Source organism: Lampetra planeri, chromosome 22, assembly GCF_965212315.1.
Source record: "Lampetra planeri chromosome 22, kcLamPlan1.2.h2, whole genome shotgun sequence".
In the NCBI taxonomy this organism is placed as follows: Eukaryota; Metazoa; Chordata; class Hyperoartia; order Petromyzontiformes; family Petromyzontidae; genus Lampetra; species Lampetra planeri.
This window is the reverse complement of record NC_136128.1, coordinates 6,647,064-6,660,615: the sequence shown is the minus strand read 5'-3', so window position 1 is coordinate 6,660,615 and position 13,552 is coordinate 6,647,064. Positions and strand designations below refer to the sequence as shown.

At 45.9% G+C, this 13,552-nt stretch overlaps 1 protein-coding gene across 5 annotated transcripts in view; it reads left to right on the top strand.

Annotated features, from left to right (window-relative positions):
* LOC144724950 (phosphatidylinositol 3,4,5-trisphosphate-dependent Rac exchanger 2 protein-like) overlaps nt 1–13,552 on the top strand; it is a 210,747-nt gene that overhangs the window by 96,779 nt on the left and 100,416 nt on the right. For all 5 annotated transcript variants that reach the window (XM_078604290.1, XM_078604292.1, XM_078604291.1 and 2 more), the window contains exon 20: nt 1,398–1,483. In XM_078604290.1, the coding sequence (XP_078460416.1) occupies nt 1,398–1,483 (86 nt within the window). The remainder of the gene's footprint in view (nt 1–1,397; nt 1,484–13,552) is intronic.

The following is a 13,552-nucleotide window of genomic DNA, read 5'->3' as shown; positions in this document are numbered from 1 at the left end:
TCACGTCCGCACTCTTTCGTGGCCGGTCGTGCCGTGGGGGCGCTTTTGTGAGAACGTAGAGACGCGTGAAATGCACCAGAATCTCATGGCTAGAGCACACACGTAGACAACAATCTCACTCCCGACGGTGGCTAACTGACTGTGGTGATGTCAGCGAGCACCTATTAAGAGCCACTCCTCCACAGTGCTGATGGTTACATACAACACCAGGCTGTCATTTAAAGATTAACCTAGTGGAGGCCCGGAACCAGTTCAAATATATGCCCCTGATGTTAGCTGAATTATTCTCACAGCGTGGTGTGTCATTCATTCACCAGCGGGATTGACAACATGCTGTAGGAAAATAAAACGGCTCATTCATCTGCAACATAACGCTCCATTACGAATGTTTACTCATTATGCAAAACAATATCAACAGCTCAAAACAATTCCTTCGTAAAGAAAAAAATAAAAACCCCTTTTATAGCAGCCCATAGTCTTGTTTGCTGAAGGATCTGAATTTGGCACTTATGTATTTACAAATAACACCAACAAAAATCCCCCGTGTAGCCTTTACACATTGTTGGGTAAAGTGCTGTTAGCAATCACCTATTAAGGCCGGAATATCGCACGGGAGTGGTGATCTGGCCACAACCATGACTGGCTGCAGTTATCACCCGAGTCCTGATGTTTACACACCTCACCAGATATTAATTTATAGCCGAGCGAAGAAGAGGAGGACAAGGACTGGTTCCGATATCACTCGCCACTGATATTAACTGTGGCCATTAAATCAAACTCGCGCCTGCGGATTTGTAGCACAGCGCACTAACCACCAACGCTCCACCGATAACAATAACACACACACACGGGCACGCACACCCGGCACGCTTTTCCATTTTGTGGCTTAAAAAAGTGTCATTCCTCTCGGGAACAATTTTCATCCGACCTCACGCCAGCCTCCTTAATCTGCTTCCGTTATCCCATTTGATGTCAGCAGTGTTCCTCCTCGCTCAGCCTTGGGGGGGGGGTCCAAATTCAAGACTATATTTCACAGCTCGGTTCCACCCACCCCCTCCCCCCGATCCCCCCCCCCCCCATTCAAATGCAAAACACGCTTTGTGCTTTGAATGTGGCCACGAGGTTTAAATGAAATGGACCTGAAAATCCGCACTGGATTTTCTTCTCCGCTGCCAACAATACACGGATACACAGCTATTATTGCATATACATTATATATATTGCAATGCACAACCACGGCAAATGTAATGAATTGACACACGTGCGTGTGATGTTCTTCATCAGCACCACACGCCACACGGCTCTCACCGCACCTTGTTGTCCTGTGCCCGTCGGTGGCCAAATTCGGCGAGTGATTCTTTCTCTCCACCTCTTTGCTTCTTCTCGGTAACCGGCAGGACCATTAAAGTGTCCAGCTGTGCGGAGGGACTGGGTTTCCAAATCCGGGGATGCGGACCATCTGTAGTGCACGCTGTGGGCAGAGGTAAGGCTTTAACGAGTAAGTGAATGAAATAATGAAATGAAAGTCGATGGCTTGAATTGACTGATGGCCCGGCGTTCATTAATCAACCCTTAACTGTGACAGCTGCTTGCCAGCTTGAGTGCATTGCCCCCCATATCTGAGTCTGTCCTCTCTCTCTCTCTCATTTGGCTGCCTCTGCCATCCAACTTCTGAGTATCCTGCCCCCCCCTCCCCATCATCCTGTGACTTGGATGCTGCGTTTTTTGTCTGTCCCAACAACACGCGCACGCTTGAAGCATGACGTGCGTGCGTGTTTAGCGTGTCCATCTGCTCGGCTTTCAGGCGTTAGGCCAGAGTTCCGCTCTCCAGGGGGAGACCGGCGATTGTGTCGTGAAGCCCTGCTGCGTGGATAATAACTGTGACGGTGACGCGGGCACAGTTTGTTCGTAAACAGCAATGAGCCAAATAAATGTCTGTTTATTCGTTTTTCGGCGGTGCTCGTTACAAAAAAGGCCATTAACAGTGCCCACCGATGATGCTCAAATTCAATTTTTTGCGTTAACTGGAGCTTCGTACCATTGGAACCTCACTTGCCAGTAGCAAAATATGATAATTGGTTTTTTACCCTTTTATCTGGCAACAAAACTGACACCTTTTTTTTTTACAAGGAGTCATGTTAGCATTGACCACAATACCTGCAGTCGGAATGCAAACAAAAAACACAACTCTGATAATGTATACACTGTCCTTGAAATTGATTGGCCAAGGGTAAAAAACTAATTATCATATGGAGCTTCGTAATACATTAGTAAAAAAAAATTACCATCTTGTTACTTTTAACAGATAGTTGGGAAGGTTTTGTTACTGCAATGTCTGCGTGGGTACTTCCACCACTTCCAAGACGTCTGGCCAGCGTGGAAGAGTAGGCCAAAATAGCAATTTTACTCTGAAAACATTTTTTTACGCAAATACTTCATGTCCATGCTTATTAAGGTACTGCTGTCGTTAAGATTCATTTCGAGGTTCAAACGCAAAAGGCGACGATGAGCTGAGCCGCGCTTCCCCGTGATGACCTCGGTGACCTTGCCCCGTGATGACCTCGGTGACCTTGCCCCGTGATGACCTCGGTGACCTTGCCCCGTGATGACCTCGGTGACCTTGCCCCGTGATGACCTCGGTGACCTTGCCCCGTGATGACCTCGGTGACCTTGCCCCGTGATGACCTCTGTGACCTTGCCCCGTGATGACCTCGGTGACCTTGCCCCGTGATGACCTCGGTGACCTTGCTCCGTGATGACCTCGGTGACCGGCAGACCATGTGGGACCCACACACAAACGCCTTGACGAGAGAATAGAAAAGCATTTCTGACACTTTTCCACATCCCCGCATTCGCGGATTCAGCTGGTTGCACCAAACGTCCGAAGCGCCGGTGTTGAGGTTTGTTTGGGAATCGTCGTCCGGCATGTGCTTTGTTAAGGTTTATTGACGCTCGGTGACTTTTTCAATCCACTGATGAGACTTGATCGTGTGTCGCGCGTAGGTGGGGAAACGGAGGTAGGGTGGGGGGCGGTGTGTCTGTGCGCGCGAGAAGGCACGAGGGTAGCGGCAGAGATCACGTGCTCGTGGCTAGCCATCGACGTCGTCGCGCGCTTTCAGATGCGCTTCTGCGTCCGTCTGGAACGCTCTTCCTTCTGATATCGGGAAGCCACTGGAGCTATGCACTTTTAAATCATTGTCTAGATTGAAAACTCATTTCTTTAGAATTGCTTTTTGTTGTTTAGTTTATTGTCCTTCCGCCGCACCTCCGATTAGCTCGGTTGGCTACGTTACGGTGTGAAAGGAATTCAACGCACACACACATGTACGCATCTTTCGGTGTGCACTTTGATATCAGGGCAATAACATGGCCTAGCGGTAGCGCGTTCGCCATTTGTTGCAGAGGTTCTCGGTTCAAATCCGGCAGCCGCCCTGATCAGTACTGTGGTGTGTTGTGGTGTCAACCACGCAAATACGCGCCGTCTGCTTGTGAGCCCGGCATCATGGTTCAAACTTGCCAAATTTAGAAAAATTACTCGTAAATATCTCCGTTTGAAATCTACACAACAATAATACACTCACCCCCCTCCCCCCCACTGTAAAAAAAACTGGGCAGGACGCTCCTGAAAAAGAGTCACAAGACTCGTTGAGGCTTTCCTGGGTAAACAAGCGCAGCAGCATAATGATGAGAGGAAAAAAACAGCAGGCAAACGCAGCATTGGAAACATTAACATGTCAGCAAAGGACCTCCACATCTGTATTTTAATGCAGAAAAGGGCTACGTGACCAGGGCTTGTAAACGCTTGGGTGCCTATATCCGCATGTTGTAACTGATTCTCTTTCACTTTTCAGCGACTTATTTCTCGCCGCGGTCGATTATTTTCGTACACGTTGACATTTCATAATTGCAAACTGAAGCGTTGTCATTTCGTGCGCGGCGCGTAAGGAAACAACGCGAGTGGAAACCAAGATGGGGATTTCGCAGGGCGGCAATGATGCGAACAATAAAATAAGCTTACAAATGCACGCGTACAATTGTAGGATGAGTTCAACATGTGTTTCTGAGCCCACGCATTTTGCCTCTGCCAGTTCAACAAGCGAAGTGGAGGGCTTGGAGCTGAGATCATCACGGAGCACTTAGTCTGATCGTTCAATGGGGGCGACGCAACAACAAAAAAAGTCCTCCTTGCCGGGGCTTTTAAACATTCACATAACACACCCCCGTGCGTTGAATGGAATGTGCTAAAGGCAAAGTTGGCTTGGTTGGGGGGAGTGGCGATGGGTGGGTGTTTTGGGGGGGAGGGGTGGTTTAGTCAGGGATAGGGGGGATGGAAAGGGTCATTAATTATCTGCAGACATGTTGATGGTCTGTTGGAAACCATTTTTTTAATTTTTTATGTTTTTTTTTGCCTCTTACTCTCGTCTGTAATTGGTTAACGTGCAATTACTGATTATGTGTCGAACGTAATTGCCAAGTCTGTGTGTGCGTCAGACTTGTCCATGGCTAAAACAACCCGCTAATGATATAGAGAAAAATAGTCTCATTTAACATTATGCATGCCGTATGTTTTTCGTGCAATTACGATCAGGCAAAGGCTTATCCTCTCATCTGTTTTGCACGTTCTCCCCTTATTAAGCCACGTATGCGATGCGCGTACGTATGTTTGAACTTCTTTTGCACCGTACGTAGCCAACCACGCCAACCGGAGGTCCACACACACGGGGTGGAATGGTGCTGCGGTGGCTAGCGTGCAGTGTACCATGGAGCCGGCGACCTGAGTTAAATTCCCGATCAGAGATAAAAATCGGTCACATGTGACAGGCGAACCGTTCTGGGTCTACACCCGGCCCGCACAGCCTTCTGCCAACCTGCACCGATCAGTTGTGCGGGGAAGTATGATGATAGCCAAAAGGTATTGAGGAGGCCTTCATACATCGCTGGATTGACAAAGGGCTGTTAATTATTATTGTTATTATTCATAATAAACGTTTTTGGGTTAATTCTAGATTTGAAGCTTTCGTGACTGCAAGGATTCATATTCTTAGGTTTTTTCGGTAAAGTCATTTTTTAATTAAAATTAATAAAAGTAAAATAAAAATCACGACGTTTCGGAGGCAGCACAAGCTTCTGTCTTCAGGTGGAACCGTCACAGCACGCTTGCTGTATCAAGTAAATGAGAAATTCCAAGAGATACTACCCCGTATATATACTGGTTGACGGGGGGGTGGGTTAGCCAGGACAGGCCCCCTTTTATTATTATGGTAAGGTTGGTGCGGCTTAGGTTAGATCGCGTTATTTATAAATGTGTCGTAACCCTCCACCACCCGACACGGCCTACGTGTTAAATTTAATATTTTTCTTATTACAACTGTCACACACACATACACACTGTGTACCGCTCTATAATGTCACAAGTTGAAATGGAACACGTTATTTAAATGGAACAAGTTATTCACGGCGACAGTGGAAGATGTGTTTCTCAAAGTTGGTTTTGGAAAAACAAAGGCAAGATTATACATTAGAGAAAAGATTAGCCCGATTATATTTGCTGAAGGGAGTCAATGCATCGTCCAGTGCGAATAAATTGCATTGGACATCAGAAGGCTGAACAGTTGGGCTCAATATCGATATTGATATGAGCCAAGCAATCAATCATTTATAACAAGCTCACGAAAGCAATCAGAGAAATCTGTTTGAGTAACACGGCTGGGAAGCTAAGCAAAATGATGTACACTTTGGACAGTTATTGAAGGAGGAATGACATCAGAATGATCAAATAGAGAGGTGGATGACAGTGGGTTGGAGTGCTTTTTAAAAGCTGAACTTGATAATGAAAGTAACCAATGTGCCTAAATAAGTGTTTTACACGCTTTGTTTTAACTCACTCTGTCCGTTGTTGTCGTTGTTGTTGTCGTTGTTGTTGTATCCTCAAATCTTGTAACTCAATTTTAACCCACTTCCCAATGTGGTATCGACTGCAAATGTGGTATACTTATGTCAGACTGGTGACAATACTATATTCTATCATACAAAATAAAAACATATATATTTTTAAACATTCTTTTTTATAATTGTCCACGGTCAACTGACCTTGACTGTAATTGGCCACGGTCCCTTACGTTATGGCAAGCTTTGGGGACACTTCCTGGAGTCGTGGAGTTCTGCGATGACTAGTACATTTCATAAAAGCGTGTTTTTAAAACAAGTTTTTTAATATTACTTATTTCAATGGCTGCCATATTACTTGCTGTGAAACGTGGAACAGAAAGCTGGAGAATGGTGAAGATTATTAAACATAAAGCTCAAAGTGCACAGGGAAACATGGGGCTATGCGTCCTTGGGATTACACCACGAGACATGGATAGAAACATGGGTTCCAGAACATATGTGGACCACAATGCCTTGCTGGTCTCATCAATCGAACAAATATGGCCACCTTATCGCGTGCTTTCAGATGCGCTTCTGCGGACGTCTGGAACGCTCTTCTGATATCGGGAAGCCACTGGAGCTATGCACTTTTAAATCTAGATTGAAAAACGAATTTCTTCAAAGCTGCTTTTTGCGTTTTAGTTTGTTGGCCTTCCCCCGCACATCTGATGAGCACGGTTGGCTACGTACGGTGCGAAAGAAGTTCAACATACACACCGTACACGATTGGCCGGTGATGACGAATGAAATGCATACATTGATTAAAAAACCCCATCCAATTACAATAAGTTTATGATGCAGTAAGTCGCGTGATGTCCTCTGTCCGTATGGCCAAGGCTGCACACTGTACTCCACTCCTTGCCGTCACCAACCTTTGACGTTGATGAAACTATGAATTGGAACGGCATGCAATGGAACATTGAGCAGCCAAGAGAATTGTCCTGACCTTTCAAAGTTAATTCACGAAATTTGCAATTGCCTGAGAAAATATTTTTCTTAGGAAGTTGCACATTGTGCGGTGTTAAAGTAATGTTTTTAAATTTAAGCTTCATGCTGTATCGCATAAGATGTTAAGTGTATATAAGTGTATATATATATAAATTGCAGTAGTTATGGTTAATGACACGAGATTACTTTTGTAGTTAAACCCAGTGCCTTGGCTCTTTGTGATGTAATACATCAACATTGCAACTTTGTGTGCTATTTTGACCACACTGAAAAAAAAGCTTAAGGCAAATTAATGATTTGCTATAGCTTAGCATATACACAGTGGAGGCCCTCATGTGTGTATATGGCCTTGACCATAGCCTAGCATATACATGGGACAGCTATGCCTATATATGTTGTCTTGCCTTTAGCCCATAGGATTTACACGGGGCAGCCACATGTATATGCAACCCTGGCTATCCACTTAGCTGCTCCATGTATCTCGGCCACTCATACACACAGCTGTCAACCCATACGGTTTATATCCCGTATTCTTCTACAGGGAAATTTAGTTTTCGGGTCCATACGGCGTACAGCCGTTTCAATACGGGCACCACATTTTTGTCTAATTGTTTGTGTTTCTCCCTTGTGATGGGACTTGTAGGATGAACGTTGAGATGTATAAGGGCACGGGGGTGACCAATAAGGTCTGAATTGGTCTCAATAAGGTAGGGGGTACTGATAAGGGGTTGACAGGCATGCGTACGGACTGCGCCAGAGCCGCCTCAACAGGCCCTGCCGTCTTGTTTGAAAATGCTCCGCTAGAATCGGCACCAACGCTGTGCACCAGGCGTCGGAAGTGCTTTTCACTGACAAGTCTGGCCACCTACAATTGGCACGAATTTGTATTCTGGCCGCTGAAATGGGCGATTTAAGCTACGTTTTAGCCGAAGCTTAGCTAAGCCATGTTAGGTATTGAATCCGATTCTGTTGCACAGATCTTCCATCGCAGAATCTCTCGTTTGAATGAGGTTCAAATAAATAATAATCACAATTTCTCGCACGGTAATCGCTGACTCTCGGAAAGAGAGAACGATCCGGAGGCTCCAAGAACCACAGCCAAGCAGCAAGGCAGTCACGCGGCGAGCCGGCGCCAACAATTGCCCAAGCTCTGCGGTCCTCTGCGTACGAAGGCGCTCTCAGCAAATTAATGAGCTTACATGATGTGGGAGGAAACCAGAACACCCGGTGAAGGCATACGCGTGCGAGGGGGGAACACTCTATCCCATGCAGACGGAGCATTGCCGCCTTCTCCTGGCGAGCCAGGGTATAGTGCATTGACGGCCCTACGGGAAGGGAGTTTCACAACATTTGTGCGACCCACCAACCCTCGTTGCGTCCATAGGGCTGGATTACAAGGGTGTACCTCTGCCAATGATAGATTCGAACGTGGGAATCACCCGCAGGATTATCTCGTTCCTGCAGAAATCGTTCAGGGTGGAATCGTAGGAATTGAATATTGTATATAGCAGGAATCTCCCCCCAGCTCTCTATGTATGTATGTTGAACTTCTTTCGCGCGCCGTACGTAGCCAACCTTGACGATCGGAGGTGCGGGGAAATCGGAGGTGCAATTGGATGTAGCGGCGAGCGTTTCGGGGTTAAGCGATGCTGGGTGAGCGTTTCGGGGCGAGAGTTTCGGGGCGAGTGATACGGGGCGAGAGTTTCGGGGCGAGTGATACGGGGCGAGCGTTTCGGGGCGAGTGATACGGGGCGAAAGTTTCGGGGCGAGTGATACGGGGCGAGCGTTTCGGGGCGAGTGATATGGGGCGAGTGATACGGGGCGAGAGTTTCGGGGCGAGCATTGCCGATGGAGTGAATGCGGCGTGGTGAGTGGCGTTAGCGTCGGAGTGGCGAGCGCTGTGGTGAGCGACGCGTGTTTTGCAGCTGTCCCCGGCATAGGAGGCATGACTAACAAGCAGCACATGTCCAATCACCCACAATCCCCATTGACCGTGTTCTTCGCCACTCGCTCAGCCCCATGCTCCTCATCTGAACGGCTTCTTTGTTGCAGCCTCTCTCGCTCTCTGTGTCTCTCTCTGTGTTTTTTTTCTTCTTCGAATGTGCCGCATTCTCCCTCCTCCGATGTCCGCTGGCGTTATGAAATAATAAAAAGGGGATTTGGGATTGTCCGATAATGAGTTGTTGCCAAAAGTGAGATTGTTAACGTTTTATATTTAAAGCCTTTTAAATATACAGTGCTGCCTTTCATCTCTCGCTGGGTCGCTATCACGTTTCTCCACATCTGCGCGCAATGTTCCTTTGTTTATTTGCCTGTGCGTGTGCACGTGTGGGGAGTGGTAGTACCTGGTGCGGTGTGTAGTAAACATTGCCACTAGGGAGACAAAGGCGGTCGGGCGGGGTGCTGGCCACCCACTCCCCCGTGCGCCGTGCCGGCCTTCATAGGTGCTCGCTAACAGCACTTGCTCCTACAGTCTGTTAATGCTATACGGGGGATCTTTGTCTTTGGGGAGCGGTAGTGCAGTGGCTAGCGCACTGCACTTCGAACCCGGCGACCCAGGTTCGATTTCCGCTGACGGTCAACACCAGTGACGATTATCTGCACCGGTCCTGGGCCTCCCCTAGGTCGACTCAGCTTCAAATGAGTGCCTGGTGCGGTGTGTAAACATCGCCACTGAGGAGACAAAAGCGGCCAGGCGTGGTGCTGGCCACCCACCCCTCGTGTACTGAGCCGGGCTTCAGAGGTGCTCGCTAACAGCACTTGCCCCAACGGTCTGTTATGTCTTTACGGGGGATCTTTGTCTTTGTGTGGTGAAACCTAGCTGAAAAAAAATAATTAACTCTTCTGTGTGACCAACAGAACGAGCCAGCTGGTATATTCCCAAGTGACCACAATATAAACTGCCAACAGCACATAAATTATCGTTGGCCGTTCATGCAGTCACCTGAATAACCCCCACTTTACTAATGGAATAAGGGTACAATTAAATAGTTTTTACTTGAATCTTTTCATTGAAGACAGTGGTGTAATTATTTCATTGTGTTTCCACGAAAGCATCAACGTTGAGCCTCAGTTTTCAAATTTGTCTAGGGTTCCTTATATAGTTTGGCCAATTATTTTTTTCCCTGACCATAAATTCTTCGTGATGCAAAAAAATATCAAGTTCCTTGGAGAAAGCCCCACGCATGCACAGAGGAAAGACTTCAAACTCTAATTCTAGATTTGAAGCTTTCGTGACTGCAAGGATTCATACTCTTAGGTTTTTTCGGTAAAGTCACGTAGGTAAAAAATAGAAAAATAAATTAAAATTAATAAAAGTAAAATAAAAATCACGACGTTTAGGAGGCAACACAAGCTTCCGTCTTCAGGTGGAAACGTCACAGCCACGACAGCTGTATCAATCGTGCTTTGACGGTTCCACCTGAAGACGGAAGCTTGTGTTGCCTCCGAAACGTCGTGATTTTGATTTAACTTTTATGAATTTCTATTTATTTATTTATTTATTTCCTACGTGATTTTACCGAAAAAACCTAAGAGTACTATAAACTCTGTTAAATGTGGGAACCTACCTGTTCTTCTGCCCCTGAGCACATCATAATTCCCTGAAGGTGGATATCGTGTGATTACCATAGCGTCATCTCCGCCGGTAGGGGAGATTTTTTTTTAGGCAGTGCATGACCGTGCGTGGTAGCATTAGTTTTGGAGATGATCATTTCGAAATGGTTGAGATTGGGTGATGATGATGATGACGATTTTGCAGTGTTTCAGCTATTATTTTAACACGGTAGTTGTAATAGAAGATGCGTAATTAGCCGTGTGCCAATGCACCCACCCTCCCCAGCTAAACAACACCCCGTTAGATCATTCGTCACGATTGGGTGACGTTATTTTATTTAAGAATCCTTTGTCTATCGCAACCTCATTTGCAGTGTTTCTCAATGTTTTTGGTCTCGGGACCTTTTTTTGCCAGTATCAAAGTATGAAAGAATAAGGAAAGGTTTTACTTTTTTCTGGCAATAAAACAGGTGTTCAGACGTTCAGACACCAAATAGAAACCTTGCAAAAAATGTAACCCTTTTTGTCTCTGGGGCCATCCATAAATGACGTCACGCCATTTTTGACGATTTTTGACTCTCCCCCCCGCCCCCTCAAATATGACGTCACAAAGCTCTGCCCCCCCCTCCAAAATAAATAAAACATGCTCCAAATCGCTTTAAACTATTGTCATTGTAGTGCGTATTTAATGTGGCGCTGCACTCTGATGTTGTATGAAAAAACATTTATTGAAACATCTATTTAATTAAGTAGAACGTGGTGTCTATATTTATTTAATGTTGCGCATTTTGATGTGACATCACATTTCTCAACCCCCCCCCCCCTCGTCACACATCGTCACAAATGTCTGACCCCTCCCCACCCCCGCTAGGTGCGTGACGTCATTTATGGACGGCGTTCCCTGGACTGACACTTGCGAGACTAGGCCCTAAAGAAAGCCGTCTCTGGCGTAGACCAATCAGTTTCAAAGACAATGCCATCTATTTCGATTTAAAGCTTTCGTGACTGCAGGGATTCATCTTCTTGGTTCTTTCGGTAAAGTCACGTAGAAGGGAAGTAATAAAATAATAAAAATAAAACAAAATAAAATAATTCTCACGACCTTTCGGCCACAACGCAAGCAGCCGAAACGTCGTGAGAATTATTTTATTATTTATTATGTTTATTATTTTATTACTTCCCTTCTACGTGACTTTACCGAAAGAACCAAGAAAATGCCATCTATGTTATCGGAGCATGTTTTGTGTGCATGTTCTCACCACAAGGACTGTGTGGTTAGTGCAGCACTTGATTCCTTGCGAAAGGTTTCTATTTGGTGTTTGAACATCTCAACACCTCCTGTTTGAGTAATAGGTTTTTACCTTTTCAACTGGTACAAAAACTGACACCTTTATACAAGGCATCATGTTTGCAATAACCACAACACAAGCAGTCAAAATGCAAACAAAAAGAAACAACTCTGATGATGATAATGATGAGGTCTCATAGTGTAAATACCTCCTGTTTTATTGCCAGAAAGGGTCGAACATTTTCTTATTTTTTTCATGATTTGGTCTTGTTTGTCCAGTGTTGTCTGCTGTATTATGCCAAGTGTAAATTTAGCACGATATACTTCGTGCACAAGCGGTAAACATTATGAATAATAGAATCTGCAATGATCCCGTTCCGAACGATTGATTCGTGAGTGATCATAACGCGAACATTTTTGTAATTGCTGTGAATTTGTTGAACGGACTAATCGATTAACTCCACCTCTTCAAAAACACAGCTTTTACATGGAAACCACGTGACCGGTTTTGTACGGAATTTTTTATTTTTAAACCGTCGGAAAGTGGAACCATTCACGGACTCGTTCGAGACTTTGAAGTGACAAATTAAATTATCTTTGAAAAACCCTCTGAAGTGGGGAAGGAGAGGGGGTGCTTCCAATAAGTGTACCGTCTGGAAGGTGGAAGGGAAATACCACCGTCCGCCACCATGCAGAGAGGCCTGTCTGCCGGGGATGTGCAAGACAGTTGTTGGTCTGTGGCGGTGGCTTATCTTCAGCGTTGTCACCTGAGCGTGAATCGGGCACGGTGACGAAGTGGCTCAGGAAGGTGACACTTCTCTGGAAACCAGGCTCTGTTTAGCCTCGATGTGTTTGCAGTAGGTCAACTCGGTTGTGCAAAAAAACACGCCTAAGATCGAACCCCCCCAAAAAATGTCTTCATGTTACGCTTTATTTATAACATTTGTGTTGCGGCATGCACTTCAGCACTTGCTTTGGTTTCAGATATGAACGGGTCTATTCAAGAAATCAGTAACGGAGATGTTAACAAAAACCATGAAGCTGATAATTTGCACGGACGCCAAAATAATCGCGTAACATCGCGTGCAAAAAGGAAGCCACTGTGTGCAGAGTTACGCTAAAATTTATAGTCGCACGACATTTTTAGTTTGGTGTCAACAGTGGCTAAGTTTATGGATGGATATGACCCCACCATATAAACATAGAATTTTCACCTAGAATCTGGGACGTTGCATTGTCGAATAGTCCAAAAAGCATTGGCATATTTTAAATATTGAATGTTTACAATTGTCCTTTGTCCCTGGAAATTCACTGAAACACATTGCAACAATGTACCAAATTCTTTGGACAAAAACTGCCTTGAGGCTGTACATGACAAGTGGCTAACAACTGTGTTTCCAGTGTGTTGTTGGTGTACACGTGGTATCAGAAATCGTCCTGGGCCTCCCCGTAAATTCACTGTCCTTTTAAACATTTAGAAACAGGTGACAGGGCAGTGGTGTTCGTGACACCACCGCCTCGCGTGCCAAGCCCCCGGCCTCAATAGATGCTCGCTAACAGCACTTGCCACAGCTGTCGGCGTGGTGGCTACGCGTGTTTGGAGAGGCTCGCGCCTTTCGCGTTTGCCTTCGGGAGCAGTTTGCGCGTTGGCGTGGATTAGCGACGACTTCTTGGCAGAACGCGCAAGACGCGGGGGCTCTCTTGACTCTCCGGGATCCTGTGTCTGGAGACAACGAGAATTGGCGAGGGTCGAGTGTTTGAGCGCACATGTCGAAGTGCGACTTGTGATGGGGTGTGTGGTTTATGGTGAGAAGGGGCAGGAGAGGAGAGGGC